General features: G+C 44.9%; 1 protein-coding gene across 1 annotated transcript in view; it reads right to left on the reverse strand.

Annotated features, from left to right (window-relative positions):
- Positions 1-13,699: 13,699 nt before the first annotated feature.
- Positions 13,700-17,386, reverse strand: part of ME1 (malic enzyme 1) — a 1,313,190-nt gene continuing 1,309,503 nt past the window's right edge. The window contains exon 14 of the mRNA XM_086926558.1: positions 13,700-14,066. Within this exon, the coding sequence (XP_086782684.1) occupies positions 13,899-14,066 (168 nt within the window). The 3' untranslated portion in view covers positions 13,700-13,898. The remainder of the gene's footprint in view (positions 14,067-17,386) is intronic.

Raw genomic sequence — 17,386 nt, forward strand, 5'->3', positions numbered from 1 at the left:
ACAAGCCTGCTTGAAATCTATATAAAGATATATATTTTTACAAATACAGTTTGGTGTCATTGTGTGGTGGGTTGGTTGTGATGGTGTGATATTGCAAATGTTTAACCCTATGTGCCCCAAAGATTAGCCTAAGACTGCTTAAGCCACACTACCTAGTGGGTAAGCAGAGGTTGTCTGGAAGGTAACCCTCAGCCCTGACGAGGAAGAGAGAGTCCCTGCTTGTCGCTAGTGCTACACTGCGCCAACTAGAGCCTCCCCCTTCCTACACCTTAATTTTACTATTGTAGGAGACGTATGTTTAAATATCGCCTGAAAAAAATAAGTCATGGCTACTTATTGTTTCATTAGCCTTTTCCTCAGCATCTGCAGCACGTAGAGGAGTAGACATTAAGTCAGGTAAGCTTCCTAGGGGTCACTCTTGAAACTGCACATGATGATGCTTGGAGAGGAGTAGCTATGGCTTTTGAGGTGAATCAACAGAGTTTGACATTAGTCTCATGTTATGGTCCTCTGGGGATGAGCCAAGAGCCGAGGACACTGGGCTGCGATGCTCTGCACTGAGGCAGTTCCGAAGCGGCTGCGAGGAAATGCACCGCTCTGAGTCAGCTCTACTCACAGGACCACAGCTGTGATGGCAGAGCACCTTCAGGCCATCTTCCAAGAGTCCAGGACTGGGGTGGCACCAATTGGAGGGTAAGATGCACAGCAAGTAGAGTCCAGGTATTGGGTTCAAGATGGTTAGAGCCTTTTTTCTCCCTGAGGCTCTTATCAGGAGTCCAGCTAACTAGACATTGGGGTCACTCTGGTGGTACAATAGTCGAAATATGTACGTAAATGAGATACGTATGAATGTAATCGCCAGGTTCCGCAGAGCCTTTAGTGCTTGAAACTGTCAAAAGGATTGTTATGTCAAATTAGGGAATTGCTGTGTAGAGAAGTTATACAGTGTTAGGGGTTTGGGTGATTCTTGTAGGGTGTGCTCGAATAACATATATTTAGCGTACATCTCATTATGAGTGTAGTCTGAATCAAAGGCTAAGGATAGGGAGTAGAAAGGAAGGGTATGAATGGGTGATGTGAGTCAGTAGGAAACTTATTGCACATTGGGCAGTATCAGAGATTGAGAGCAAGTGATCAGGAGATATTGGAATGTCAGGATTTCCCATTAGTAGGATATGTTGCAAATAAAGGAGTCTAGCATCTCCCAAATAAATTGTGAGGTTACAATGTAACCTTTATTAAGAGATTGAGTTACATGCATGCTTCTTAGATAGGTAACCCAAGCCCACCAGGTATGGTACGATACATTGTTGCTAGACTTCTAATTGACCATTATCACTTTGATGGCAATAGTGAGTAGGAGGGCAAAAAGGAAACGGTCTGTGTCAGGGAGAACAATTGGGGGATCTGCAAAGAGTGAATCCAATAGGATAAGTGGGAGGGATAATGGAATGCTGATTCTGAAGATTTTTTGTAATTGTAAGGAAACATCTTGCCAGTAGGAGTGCAAATATGGGCAAGAGAAGAACACATGATCTTCGTCGCCAGGTGAGGAGTCGCAAGCCCAGCATGTGTCAGCATCTTTGAGTCATAACCAGAACAGTTTTGCAGGGGCCATCCTTTCTATGTCTGACAAATGTCCAGGACCAGTAAAGGCCACAAACAGTAGGACAGAAACATGTTAAAACTAAGACCCTCCTTCTGAATTGGACTTTATGTGAGCACAGTAAAATCAAAGGTGGTTTTACTGTTGCCATGCGATAAATATGGCCCAGTACTGTGCAGCTACAAGTTAAGCCCCATGGAATGTGGAACTACCATGCTGGACCAGTTTTCAAGTTGTAAAACCATACAGAATTACCAGGTCTGTGAGGCTTAATGCATACCTTTAACAATTCCCCTGAGTTTGATCCCCCTGACAAAAAACAGGGAATGGGATTATGCTGCAGCTGCAACCGATACCTCATGCAATTTTACTGTATGGAATTACCATATAGTAAAACATGGTCCGGTTGTTCAACATCCAAAAAAAAAACACTCGGAATCAGATGTTGTGGAATTCAATTAAGGAATTCTGCTCTGCCTGATTCATAATGAGAGCCTAAATGGGGTACTGATTGTTAAAGTTCCCTGAGTATATTGCTTTTAATCATGTTACAAGGACAAATAAAATGCCCTCAATTTCCTTCACCTACATATTGTTATTTCTTCATAAGTCACCCAAGATTTTACCCCTAGGGAGGTTCCTAAAGAACTCAAAGGGGATTTCACTGTGTGCTACATGCTAGTTACTGTGGTGAGTAGAGGCCTGATGATGGAGCATTTTGCCTTGGGGATAAATGCCCTTAGATTTAGGCTTCTTCCATCTTGGGTTCAAGCCCTCATAAGGGTGGTGACCCTGTATCCACTTTTTTTCCTCTTGTGACAATTACTTTGTTGTTATAAATTAATCCAAGGAATTTACAACCCTGGTGAATTGGTCATATCCTGTAAGTACTGTTTCACCTTCCTCCACACCGCTAGCACTTCACGTCGTTAAGGACCGATAACTGCAGCTTCATTACACTATTGTAGCTGCCTACTCTGGACTTCACTGTAGGCCACCAGAGCTGAAAGGGGTTGAACACTTTGAATTCAAGATGGGAAGGGTGGGTGCTAGGATAGACTTAACTCTATTCCATTCACTTTTTATCCATTTCAGCTTTACTTGATGTCAACCACCACCTCTCTGGGGTGCATATTCAAAGGAAACCCCCTAAACCTGCACTCAGGGGGGGAGGGGTGGGCTGGAAGTGATGCTTAGCAAATGGAGTTGGGGTGCAGTCCCATGCGAATAGTGGGTGTCACCCGACTCTGCAACTTTTTTTACGATAAATAAAAATATATCCCTGGGGCCTCATTTTTTGTTTTTGCCATAGGGCAGCGCCACAGGCCTTCCTGCGGTGCTGCCCTATGGCAAAAAAGGGCAGGAATGCGCCCTATCTATCAGATACAGCTCATTCCTGTCCTTTTCCCCTGCACTGGTGCACAAAAGGCAGCCATGCTTCAATGCAGGCACCTTTGCACTATCGTGCAAAGGTGCCTGCATTGCAGGGATGAATATTTTTGTGCAGGAAGGGAAACCTAGCTACACAAAAACAATCACAAGAGACTTTTTCCTCTTTCTGTGTGTGTAGCTTTAATTTGCCGTTAGCATCAGATTGGTGGTGACAAACACCCAGTCTGACTCTAAAGGGGAGATGGAATGCCCGGTGTGCCAAAATGTCTGGATGGGCAGCCCGGCGGCCAGGCGGTGCTAACTTCACTGCATTCATTTTCTGGTTATGGGGTTAAGATCCCCATGGAGATGTTGTGTACAAATTCACTTGACACTAGCAAACACATAATAGATGTGACTCACACAAATGAAAAATCAACAACCCACAAATTAATTGAAGAAGCTTGTATAAAGTAGTACACCTAATGGCTCGCCTCATAATGTTTTCCTAGAAAACATTTAGTGTATGTGTGAGACTCAATCAGATATGCAAACCAATGGGAGAGAGAGGACTAGATAAGCTAGCCCGTATCCCCTGGGTTATATGTATAAATCAATAAGGACTAGCTAATTTTAGGAGAGTTAAAGAGACTCAGATAGGTACGTCAATGAATAAGGAAATAGCACTGTTTTCCTTATAAAGCCCTCACCCACCGACCTAGTCGGTGGCATGCTTCATCATCGGGCCCACCACAGTGGCACCGAATGTGCCCCGGGTGTGCTACAACGCCAGGAGACTGCGGAGCAGGTATATTGCTGAGTGTGCAGTGAAAAGGTGAGAAAAGTGAAGTTTAAAAAGCTATACTAGAGGTCCCAGCACCCGAGGGTTATCAATCTTTAATAAACTGGGCCTCTGTTAGCGGATTAAAAAGGCAAAGGGACGTAGATTGGAGTGTTATAATGACCTAAAAAACAAAAACATGTATGTGGAGGGTCCAGGGGAATATTTAATGACCTCTCTGCTCGCTCCCCTGCTCTAGAATGCAAAACACACATCAGAGCAGACCAGGTCTGGAAAAAGTGTGTAGCTGTAATGGCAAAAGTGCAACTGTGGATGCGTGTATGAACACATGCTGTTGAAAGCATTGGCTAGAAAAAATCCCATCAGACCACCCTCGTGGTGGATTTTACGTCATGTGGGATGTTTACTGATCATACCATGTCACAACCGACCGTATAGTGCCGATGTGAAAATGGATGTCAGAAACCTAGCCATGATATCTATCATGAAGTGATATTGAACTAGAGTGCAGTGCTCAAGTGACAGTGATGAAAATAAAATTAAAATTGACTACTCAGGCGCTGTATAACATTCGAAACGCAATCTGTGTGTCAAAAGATAAAACCACGCCGAGTAGTAAGACTACCTCATGGCGCTGTGCAGGTCGGTCGACATGTTTCAGCCTTAGGGGCAATTTGCCCCGGCTTTCTTCAGGACCATAGATGAGAAGCTACTGCAACTGTAAATAATGTGTAGGGTGAAAAAAAGACAAAGGATGTACCCAGAAAAAGGTTACATATCTACCAGGGACCATCCCTTTTGAATGCCCACTTGGAGGATAGAAGGAAATCTTCTTCCTAGAAAACAAAATGTTTTACAAAAACACTATGTTACACACAGTCACCCACATGAATACACAGAGACCATACAGACAATACACACCCGCATGAATAATTTACATTCTGCGTTTTTATGAAAAAGCATAATAGCTTAGACACCATAAGGCATTTCCTCATGGTGTTACTCACCCAGCTTTGTGTGGGTGAAGACCTCACCTCACCCGGCAACCGCTCGGGAGTATGAGGCCCCGCTCTATAGTGTAGAAAAAAGGGGGGACACAATAAGCACCTTACTTCACTGTGACCATGCATATTGCTCTACACAGTAACCCAACAGACGTGTGATAGTCACCCAACTGTGCAACCAAATCACTAACCCAAAATCAGACACTGGAAAAGCACACATACTATTATGTGTCTCTTGTCATAAGACAGAAAATTATATTTAAGTTTAGCTATGAGTAGCTGTGATGTAATTCATAAGAACCTGTTTTTAACTAAGATGTTCCAATCTCTCCCTAGTACAGTAACTTGAGCTGTCTGTAGTAGAAAAACCACTCGAGTGCCCAGAAACATAGACCTGGAGCCATAGGGTCCTCAAACAGTGTGGAGAAGGTGTCCTAATCTATGCCTAGAGGATTAACCATAGTGAAGGGCTCCGAGGGTGCCCAACAACATAAAACATGAACCATTAAGTGCTCAATCCGCCCGAGAATCTAATGGATTTGTGGGGCTAAAAACCAACAGCAGACTCACCTGTCCGTCGGTGCCTCCAGGGGTTGAGGCGAGCGGAAGTGAAGGTATTAGCCAGGAACGCCCATAGCCTTTTTGCAGCCGCCAAAAATTAGAGCGACTGTGGGAAAAAGCGCTGCTCTTGCGCGCATGCGCAGACAAACAACCACAGCGAGAAATAGCGTATAAACCGTGTTGTCACTGTTTATCTCCCAGATGTAAGGAGATTATTATGGTTGAAGCTAGTGAAGAGACAGACCCAAGTATTGTGGGTATTCGGCTCAGTTATAGGTACATCTAATGACTGTGCCGATCGTGCCGATCTTTAATCTACCCTCGGTGCATGCGCATGCCCAGATCAAAGACGCTACACTTGTGTCATGCGCCCGATGAAGATAGTTAAATCAGGCTAGGCAGGGGCGTGATAAGTTCCCACGCTTTAAATCTCCCAACTCGGGAAACATATGTGTATTGTGGACTGTAAAGCCAGCTAGCAACAGTTTCATGAAACTGAAGAACATTTATTAATCATTTGCGTTTGTGACAATATACAAACCATATATCAGAAAGAGATTAGATCTAGTGAATACCACCTGCTGAGGATGTCAGGGAAATTCTGGCTGACCCCTCACTCCTGGCAGATTTTAACATTCCCACTACTGTAGCCCAATCAACTGACTGGGACTCACTCACGGAGAAGAAGAGGAATAGGATTCGGACTGTTCTGCATGGGGTCATACTGTCACAATATCTACGAACCAACACAGCGCCCACTGGCCTTTTAGTCACGAATGCACCTAGGATTTTCCTGGATGATGCAGCATTTCGCAAAGACTGGGCCCAGATCGCCTGGCACTGCACCAGGGACTGGCTAGTCCTCATTATAAAAACTGCAAAACGCCTATCAGACGCCATCATGATAGAGATCCAAGCGACAGAGTCACATTTCAAAACCACCCTGACAGGCTTTAAGAAAAAACTTGATGACCAAAACCGCGAAATAGCGGAATACAAAGACTACCTGACTCAGACCAAAATCAAAAAATTTGAAAAGGACCTAAAGAGATTCAGCTACTCCAAAACCTACCCGTACTCGGATGATGACTACAGCCCCCCTAAGAAATCCTCTGAGAATTCGGATAATAGCTCTATCTCAAGCGCCTCAAGCAACTCAAGCTCAGGATCCAACACGTCCAGAGGCAGAGGCCGACGAGGACAACAATGGCAACAACCATGGCAAGGCCCCCAAAACCATAACTTTGGTCCACCACCACCCCTTTTCGGCCACCTACCGCCCCCATACTTTGGATACCCCCAGATGTACCCTCAAGGAAATATGCCCTTTTTTCAAGGAAATCAAAACCAACGATATCCTTTTTTATCTCAGGGCAGAAGAGGACGGGGCAAGAGACAGAACCCAGGACATGTCCAATGGGCACCGGAAGAAGAACCAGTGAGCTCCAACACGAGAAACAAGACCAGGGAACAACCGGGAACCAGCAAATAAAACCCCCATGTCCACTTGTGTTCAACCTGTCTGATACCCAACTAACTACAGAGGAAACGGAAGTACTCAACAAAGGCCTTTCATTCGTCCCCACTAGACTGGATACGTTTAAACTACACGTAGAACTTGCTGAGTTCTTCAGAAAACTCAAACTAAAGGCTTTCTTTGAGAAAAAAGACAACACCATCGCCGATAGAGAAGATACGCCCAATGAAACAGGCCTGAGAGTAAAATCTACCTTCACTCCCCCACCGGGAAGTATCCCGGTTGAAATCCTGACATTCGAACAGGCAGTCTACACAGAAGTAGAACAACTCCAACATAAGGAGATATTCAACAATCTGTCCAACAAAGATAGAAGTATCATCCAACACCTGCAGAATGACCCTACTCTAATCATAAAACCGGCAGACAAAGGCGGTGGCATAGTCCTGATGAACAAAACTGACTATGACCAGGAGTGCAAGAGGCTCCTCAGTGACACTAGGAACTATAAACGCCTCAATAAAGACCCAACAGAACAGCTACAAGCCACCATCAACCACCTGGTCAAGAATGCCAAAGACGGTGAGAAAATCTCTAAACAAGAGGCGGACTACTTATGCCCCAGAGAAATAAAGACCCCATACTTCTACACAGTTCCCAAAATACACAAAGGCACCACTCCACCACCAGGGAGACCCATTGTGTCTGGAATAAAGTCGCTTCTGGAACCCCTATCGCGGTTTTGTGATTTTTTTCCTCAATCCCTTGGTCCAAAAGACCCCTTCTTACATCAAGGATACAAAACACCTCTTAAGTGTAATCCAAGACCTTAACTTTGACCCCACCACTGAATTGCTGGTAGGACTAGATATAGAAAGTCTATACACCAGCCTACCGCAGGACGCAACATTAAAAGTACTGCGTGATGTCCTAATGGCAAGCCCCTGGGAATTCAACACCCCCCGCAGTTTCATTTTGGACTGCGCCGCTCTGGCACTCAAAGAGAACTACTTCGAATATGAGGGAACCTAGTACCTGCAGACCAATGGAACATCCATGGGCAGCGTTTTTGCCCCGAGCGTGGCAGGCTTGTATGTGGCCCACTTTGAACACACATACATACAACAACCCACCAATCCTTTCTCTGCCAACATAAGAATGTGGCGTCGATATATTGATGACATCCTACTGATATGGAAAGGTAACCAAGAACAACTGGATAATTTTATGCTCTGGATTAACCACCAAGACTCCTATTTACGCTTCACAAGCACTAGCAGTTCCACTGAACTGGCTTTCCTTGACTTAAACATCAGACCGGAAAATGGAAATCTCATTACCACCACCTTCTACAAACCCACAGCAAGAAACTCTCTACTAAGGTTTGACAGTTTTCACCCCCGGCACCTGAGGGAAAACTTACCCTATGGGCAATTCTTACGCATCAGACGTAACTGCAGCAACATCAAGGACTACAAACTACAATCCAACGACCTAGTGCACAAGCTTAGGGATCGTGGCTATCCCTCAAGGATAATAAACAAAACTTGCAAAAGAGCTAGGAACCAGAACAGAGAGGCACTCCTGGAAACTTTTGAGAAACCACAGGAAGAGCAAACCCTCACCTGTGTGACTACCTATAATACAGCTTCTAACCAAGTAGACAACATCATACAACGTAACTGGAAGATCATCAACTACGGCACCAGAAAATGGGAAAAACCTCGCTTTGCCTATAAAAGGGCCACCAATCTAAGAGATCAATTGGTGAACACCAGACCACAACCAAATACACGTAACAAAGACAACACCATCGTCAATGCATGGGGCCTGCCTAAAAGCACTGGCCACCAACCATGCAATAATTGCAGTGTATGCCACTTAACATCACCTTCCAAAACATTAAATCTGGAACCAGGCAAAACCTGGACACAGCAGCAATTTACAAACTGCAACTCCACCAATCTGGTGTATTTGATAACCTGCAGATGTGGCCTAAGATATATTGGTATGACCATCCGAAAAGTGCGAACAAGGATGACGGAACACAGAAGCACGATAAGGTGTGGTAAAAATATAAGCAAGCTCACAGACCATTTCCTAACCCACAACCACACACCCAACGATTTCTCCTGGACTGTCATTGAAAAATTTGACAACTCCACCAATGAAAAACTTCTCCTACAAAAGGAACAACGCTGGATATATCGGTTATCCACACATATCCATGGCCTCAACGACGCCATACCATGGAACGCTCTAGCTGTGTAAAAATCCCCCTAGCCTACTCTCTAGTGGTCCTAATCCACTATGAAACACTGTATAATGTAGCGATAACTGTGCCAGGGTATCCCTGCATGAGCGCCCCCATTACTGCTCCCTTCTCTCCCACCGTGTGTCCCCAGTGCTCTTATGTGCACTTATAAGTAGCCACCTCCGACGTGTGTAATCCCCCACACTTTGGGTGTTCAAAATCTTTACCCTAAAATTTGGCTTATATGGACAAACTGTCAAAAAAGTTGACCCTAAACCAACCCGGTTTACTCCTAGCCTTTCAGCACCATACTCTGGTGCATGCACATCACCTGCCACGTGTGTAAACTTGCACACGCTCGGTTTACCCAATTCTTCACCCTGTCAACAAACTTGACTTAATCCCTTCTAGCACGCATGCGCCATACTCTGGCACATGCGCACAATGCCCGCAGCACTAATTCCAATCAGTCTGCACCCATGCGCTGGGGCTACTAACCGCGCATGCACAAAAACGCGCACCACTCTGCAGCACATGCGCAACAAGGGCCACAATGAGACGGCGAATAGCGCGCACCCCTCCCTCTCTTTCTACCTAACACAGGTGATTCCAACCAAGCGAGTTGCATAAATAAGAAACCGGGCGGCCCTTCCAACTCATATCGGGTGCCGCGGAAGGACGAATAGGTCCAAGGAGGAACCAGACCGAACTACTCGTGAGTAAAAACGACCATTAGACCTACGAATCGGGTAAGCACCAACTCTTTCTCCCTACAGGTTGGATAGATTTGTGCAACCCTTTATCTCCACACGGTCTCTTTCTCTGCCAGGCGACCCCTGAGGCTTTTTACAAGAAATAACAGAGAGGGAGGACCTAGTACTATACTTACCTGTACCTCACCTTGTGATTTCGCTTTTTTAGCCCACCACCTATCACTAACGGTTTCATTAAAACCCTCACCAGTTTCATGCAGATGGCATGAGCTCACCATAGCCGAACATAGGTCGTACACCACCTTATAAGCCGGCATTTAGTGGTTTAAAGAGATACCATATTAACATGACTCTACCTTGTACGTCTTGTCTTTGTACTATGTGTTTTCTGTAGTCAAGCCTGAGGGAATCCCCCTCTAACAGTTATAGCGCCTTAGTGTGCGCCACACATAGCCAAAGAATTACACAAACACTTAAATTTAATTTACTATTTAATTTGCACCTGTTCACATATCCTATTGGTCCTGAGGGAAGCCAGCTTAAAATTTACAAGGCACTGGCTGAAACATGTAGACCACACTGGACGTTGGAGGTCATTATAACACTCCAATCTACGTCCCTTTGCCTTTTTAATCCGCTAACAGAGGCCCAGTTTATTAAAGATTGATAACCCTCGGGTGCTGGGACCTCTAGTATAGCTTTTTAAACTTCACTTTTCTCACCTTTTCTCTGCACACTCAGCAATATACCTGCTCCGCAGTCTCCTGGCGTTGTAGCACACCCGGGGCACATTCGTTGCCACTGTGGTGGGCCCGATGATGAAGCATGCCACCGACTAGGTCGGTGGGTGAGGGCTTTATAAGGAAAACAGTGCTATTTCCTTATTCATTGACATACCTATCTGAGTCTCTTTAACTCTCCTAAAATTAGCTAGTCCTTATTGATTTATACATGAGACTCAATCAGCCCACTCTTACTCAATGCATTAAATAGCTCCTTGATGAATACAGGGATCCATCAGATCTTGAGTTTGTTGTAGACTGATGAACTCCAAAAACTCTCAATCTTGAAGGCAAATGTCCTGGTAAATTTTAGGCTGATTGCCCTGCTCTCATATTCTTTGAACTTGATTGAAAAGTGTGTATCAACCCATGAGTTTCTCTCTTCCATGGTTATCAACGAGGGGGGATTTGCCTGGGCTTAGGTGCTGAAGCAGTGGATATCTCCGTCTTGGATGAACTCACAAGGATTCTTGATGACGTTGTTGACGCTGTTATACTAGATTTGTCTGTGGCAGGCAATACCACTGATCATCCACATCCTGTGGACAAATATGTCTTACTGAATTGTACATTGGATGTGAGGCTTTGCATGTGATTTCTTCCTTACTCATAAGCTCATGTAATACAGTTGGAATCATTTACACAACCACCAGAAAGGTTAAATGCTGCCTACTTGCAGGGTTTGCCTCCCTCCCACCAGTGTTGAATATTCACATAGCTCCACTTGCTCATGTGCTGCATGCCTTTGCCGTTAGCCTATTCATGTAGCCGGGCAATATGCAAGTGTAGTTGGACATCAGAAGGGTGGAGACTCCAAGCTCCTTAGTCATGCACAAAGCCTAAATAATGACTAAACTCTGCGTGAATGCCAGTTTCTTGAACCTCAATTCCCCGAAGTCTGAGGTTCTTCTTACCAAATAGCAGATGAATTTCTGGAATCAAGCCTTTTGGTCTAAATTCATGGAGTAACTTCCTGCTCTATTAGTTCGAAACTCTGGAGTGCTTTAATTCCCTGGTCTTTCCTATGTAGATAGAATATTTTAGATCACAAAATATAATTTTCCATTCTAGATGTAGGTGCAGGAGTTTTCCTTTTTTGAATGTTTTTTTAAATATTTAAATTGGTCTATGGCTTTGCCCAGCCACAATTAGATTTTTGCAATCTCCTTAATGCAGGGCTTTCGGCTAAATCTATTGCCCACCTTTAGCACATTTGAAATGTTGCAGCCAGGACTATGTTAGGTTTAAGGAATGTTTAATAACAGCGAAGATTAATTCCCTTGGTATTTGTAAGATAATATGCTTTAAGGAGGTTTGTTTAATTTACAGGATTGTTCATCACAATTTCCCCAACCACCTCCTGCGGTCCAGAAAAGACCTCAAGACTCTGGCTCTTCAGATGACCCAACGAAGCCGCACCCCCGCAGCGCTTTTAGACAGTAACAGGTGAGTAACAGGTGAGTAGTGCGCTTTACATAGCCCTGATTGATTGACTTTTAGCAAAAACTAATTTTTGGTCTTTGCTGAAGTGTGATTTTCATTCTATTGACAAAAATCTGTTAAAAGTCCCAGGCCTCATTTAAGAGGCCCCTTCCACCACCAGAACATCACTTTGTGTGACGTTCCTGGTGCAAGAGCTTGCTCCATATCTATGAGGCAGCACTAAGCCACTTTTTTTTAGCTTAATGCTACCTCGTAAATATCGTTCTCTTACCGCAGTTTTTTGCCTTAAAGGGGCATGCAATGGGTGTTGCTGGGGGTATTCCCAGTAAAAGCCATGGCTTTTTAACAATGCTCCAGATTTACGGGAAATTGTAAATCTGAGGCAGTGCCAAAAACGTACTCCTGCCCAGGGGAGGAATAAGGGAGGCACAAGGAGGAGAAATATATTCATTTCTCCTTGTTTTTCCTTTTTCTGTGTGCTGCATAGAAAGAGGAATAAGCCTCTTGTAGTTGTTTTTGTGCAGAGGTTTCCCTTCCTGCGCAAAAATAATCATCCCTATAGTGGAGGCACCATTGCACATTGGTGCAAAGGTGCCTGCGTTGGTGCTTGGCAGCCTATTGTGCGCCAGCGCAGAGAAAAAGAACAGGAATGCCCTGTATCTAATAGATATGACGCATTTATGTCCTTTTCTTTTGCCGTCGGGCAGCGTAGCTGGAAGGCCTACTGCACTGCCAAACGGCAAAACCTCATAAATGAGGCCCCCCCCCCATCTTTTTAATTAATAAGATAGTATTTGTCTCGAAGTTGGGTAAAGGAAAGAAGCTGAAAAGAGAATCTTCTGTCCTTTCATCGAAAGTTTAGGAACTGGTTATTATTTGATTTGAGTTCGACCAGTTGCTCTTCACCTGTATTCACTATCGTTAAAACGATATTACCACACATAAATCAGTGACTGACTATCGCTGTTATCAATGTGCTTTTTATAGACGTTGGTACTAGGAGGTATTGCAGTTAGCCTACATTAATGGGAATATCTACAAACTGGGAATGACTCGATGTGGCACCTATAAATCACTGCTGTGTTTAGCCTCCATGTAGCTGAGCTTAGGAGCAAGTAGCTGGCTCCTTTTCCGCCTAGCACTTTTGGGCTGGCCTGCTGCATGCTCACAAGCAGGGGAAAGTCGCCTGTCCGGGGTCACCAGGGAGGCTGCAGTCGCAGTCTCTTAGCGGGCTACGGTAGAATTTAGAAACACGCAAACCAGGCCCCAAAGCAGAAGTATTCTTTTATGTAAAAATGCAATTGAAGGTAAGAAACAGGCAGGATCTCAAAAACGAATAAAAACTGTGGGGCATATTATCAAGGACAGGCGATACATTATCACCGCTTTTATCGGCAGGAAACTGCAGATAAAGCGGCGATAATGGCCTTGATAATATGCTCTATGAATTCCAATCGAAGCCCATGTTAGATGTGAACACATCTAACATGGGCTTCGATTGGAATTCATAGAGCATATTATTAAGGTCATTATCGCCGCTTTATCGGCAGTTTCCTGTCGATAAAAGCGGCGATAATGTATCGCCTGTTCTTTGATAATATGCCCCTGTGATATTTCCCTTTGCAGCGCTTCTGATGAAAATAAGCTCATATGACACCCACCCAAGCATTAAACACGATACATCAATGGCATTGCTTTTATTATTTTTATTTTAGCACGGACACAAATTGTAATAATTCCACTTCAAATTTGTAATAGTGCAGCCTTGACTGTAAAAAACTGGATAGTGTTGTGAAAGCTTGCTGTTTGATTGCAGGTTATTAATGTGTTCAGTGGAAAACTGTGCCATACATTTGAGCGTATCCCACAGTTGTTTACTTTTCCTTTAAAGCTTTCCCATCTGTACTGTCATGGCTTCACGTGGCCAAACATAGGAGTCGACCACGAACTTGTCATAATCGCTGTTGTAAATCTTGGAGCGGATGAAGGCCTCCTTGTCTTTGGGTTCAGGGTAGACAGATGCTGCATTACTTTCATAGGCGTGCTCCGCAATCTGCAATTACAAAGAACATGGCAGTGTTATAGTTCATTTCATAAACTCGGTGCCTCCTGAGAACTGTGGCAAAATAGACCTTATGGACATGCACCCAAAAAATCTGCTCTGGCAACAAAGATGGATAAGTGCCATTCGGCCGTGCTGTGTTCTGTCATCGGCCAGACACACAGAATATGTGCAATGTGCCATTCTCCTGAACTCTTTCTTGATATTGTAATTATTTAACTACCTTACTGTGACTTTGTGTAATATGCGCACAATTTGACATTCCCTCCTCCCCAAATTCATTCTCCTTACCGCCCGCTACACTCAAGAACTCTCGGAATCAGGACATGTTGTCTACTTCGTAGCCTTTTATTCACATCAATGCAAGTGAATCATCATAGTCCATTGTCAAATAAAAGTATCCTTCTTCTATATAGAAGAACTATTCACAGTCTCACACTTTATCTGCATAAACATGTCAACGGCAGTAAGGAAATTAGGTACAACATTACACTTTAACATTTATCTCGGCTGTACACTAGAAAGACTTGGCCGTACATTTCGAACTTACACTTTAACTTTTAACTCGGCCGTACACAAGAACTTGGCTATACATTTGAACTTGGTCGTCTAGGCCGCCAATCTCCCACTCAGCTGCGCACATTGCGCCGGCAGGCCCCAACGTGCTATAGCCAACAGTTACATTACTTGACATCAAGGGCACCGCATACCGCACCGGTCCACCGGGGTACCTGAACACAGGCATCTTCCCCACACTCCCCAACTCGGCTGCAATCACTGCACTGGCAGGCTCCAACACACTACAGCCAACAGTTACATTACTTGACATCCAGGGCACCGCATACCGCACTGGCCCACCAGGGCACCTGAACACAGGCATCCTCCCCAAGATTCTACCCAGTCCATACATAGTGGGTTAAGGCAGTATAGCCCAAGACTACCGGCAGGCCAGTCCCTTCTCCCCGCCTACCCACTGCACTTGTGGGTAGGCATAAAGGGTTCAACCATATAATATCTGCAGGTAAAGCTGGGTTTCTGGATTTATACGCTGGAGCTTACAGTGAGAAAGACGCTTGTTCCCTGGGAGGAAGCAGGGATGCCACTCGAATTCGGTGAATACCAACAAAGTTGTAACTTTGTATGCAGGACCACTGTATTTATGCAATTTTGCAGTCGAAGTATTTTCATCATAATCATGGATTTCCTGTATTTGCCATATAATACAGAATTTGATGCAGTATTTGCAGATTTTACCCAAAACCACTTTGTTTCTAGTTTAAATAGATCAAACGTTACTAAACATCCTGAATGATGTACCAGAGTTCAGCCTGCTTGAAGTTAAGCTGAATATAGAACCTATGGGAGAGAAATGAATCTCTCAGGGATTTTTCGATCGTTGTTGAATAATGACATGCACCCCTCCTTTTGTGATTTAGGAGGTAAACGGGAGAGAGAGATATGCTAGCTGAAGGACATTAAGTGGTCCAAAATCAAATTGGCACCTAGGGTACTTGCAGTGTTGATACACCTAAGGCCTTGCAATGTAAGTATCTACGCCAAGCTTAATCTCGCCTCCGAGAGACTAGGCTAATGATTGATGACAGAGGCAGGAACTGCCCCAGGTGTAAGGTGTAAGTGGTCATGTTGATGCAAATGGTCTCGTATTATCTGGTCACACAGCCCTAATGCATTAAAATTCCTAAGACTGTTGGTGAAGTGGTCCTTCAGCCAATTGACCAGGGCCCCAAATTCTTACCCCTGGGTTGGATGGAGGACTTGGGGGAGGCCGTAGGGTATTTAGGAGGCTAGCAGGGGTGTGCTTACTGCTTGTTAAACATGATATAGCTCGACAATGGTGATCATCATCAGCCATACCATATCTGAATGGGTCTGCAGGATGGATGCACACACAGGCTGAGGGTTTGGTATAGGGCAGCCTGGGATGCCCTCAGAAACGTGACATTTTGGAGTCAATACACTGGAGGACCCTTAGTAGAAGGAGCCAGGATCTGCAGTATGTGAATAACAGGGTTGTTCTTGTAATGTCGTGGGGCCCTAGGCCCCCACGCAGTAGAAATCATGACACGGATACTAGATTATAGTTAGTACAACTGGCCAAGGGCACGTGTGACCGGCCCTTTTGTTATCAAGGTCACATGTCCTGCGACGCCTGTGTTAGATGAAGCCGTAAGCCAGCCCTCGGGGAGTGGCTGACACAACAAACACTAGACCAGTGACCAGAAGGTCACTACATCCCTTGAAAACGTTAATCAAACTGGAGCAAAAAGTCCAACCAGTGGGAGAGAAGAAGACAATAACAGAAAACTTCCACTGAGTCTATTCAGGTGTCTGCAGAACAAGACAATGGTACACTGACGCAGGCCCTTTCACATGGGGCTTGCCCCTTGTGTAAGGCCACATTGCTGAAGTTGCGTCACTTTTGTAACACACTACAGCGATTCATCATTACAGCGCCTACAGATACGTCAGAAATACTGGCGTATCTCTAGCTCCTTGCAGCAGGATGCATCATACAATAAATATGACGCATCCATCATGTCGCAAGGAGGGCACCGTGAAAACTGTTGCATCGCTGTTTTCACGCAGTGTTGCAACCGTTTTCATAAATAAGGCCTAAAGTCTCTATATATACGTCACAAAATACCTTCTGGCTCCACAGACATCAAGCCTCCTATGACGGATGACATCTTGGTTGTTGTTTAATCATCAGTGCAGTAACAGTGCTTCCAGCTGCTGAGTGATGGAATATTTACAGACATCCTTCTCTCACCAGGATGCCCCTCTCCTGGGTGTTCCCCTCTCATGGGATGTCCCGAAGGCCCTCTTCACCAGGCTTCCACTGGGCTGGGCGTACTTCGCCGTGTCACTCCAACACCACCCTCTAGGTTCATGGAGGAAGCGCTACGAGGCCCACCTTCAAGTCCCTCTCTCCACCTGGAGGGTAGTTGTTTCTGGATAGGATTGCTCCTGCCATCCAGACTCTGGTGTACTGGCATTAATAGGATGGCTTTTAGAAGAACCAGCTTACAATACAAGATCTTTGTCTTCCTGGGACCTATGGGGGAGTTGCTGTAGACTCTCTCTTGTGTCGGGACCTAGCTTGCACAGGTAATCCTTGAAGCCCTTACCCCTGGATCACCACAATCTGGTGTGGCGTAGTCGGATCCTATTCTAGACTTCACATCTGAGGTCACTCAGGATGTCCGAGCAGGACTACAATCCAGTTTCCCATGCGACCCCAAAGGTGGATGTTACCAATGGTCCAGGTTGTTCACATCTGCAGGCGCCCG

Source organism: Lissotriton vulgaris, chromosome 6 (assembly GCF_964263255.1).
Source record: "Lissotriton vulgaris chromosome 6, aLisVul1.2, whole genome shotgun sequence".
NCBI classification, from domain to species: domain Eukaryota; kingdom Metazoa; phylum Chordata; class Amphibia; order Caudata; family Salamandridae; genus Lissotriton; species Lissotriton vulgaris.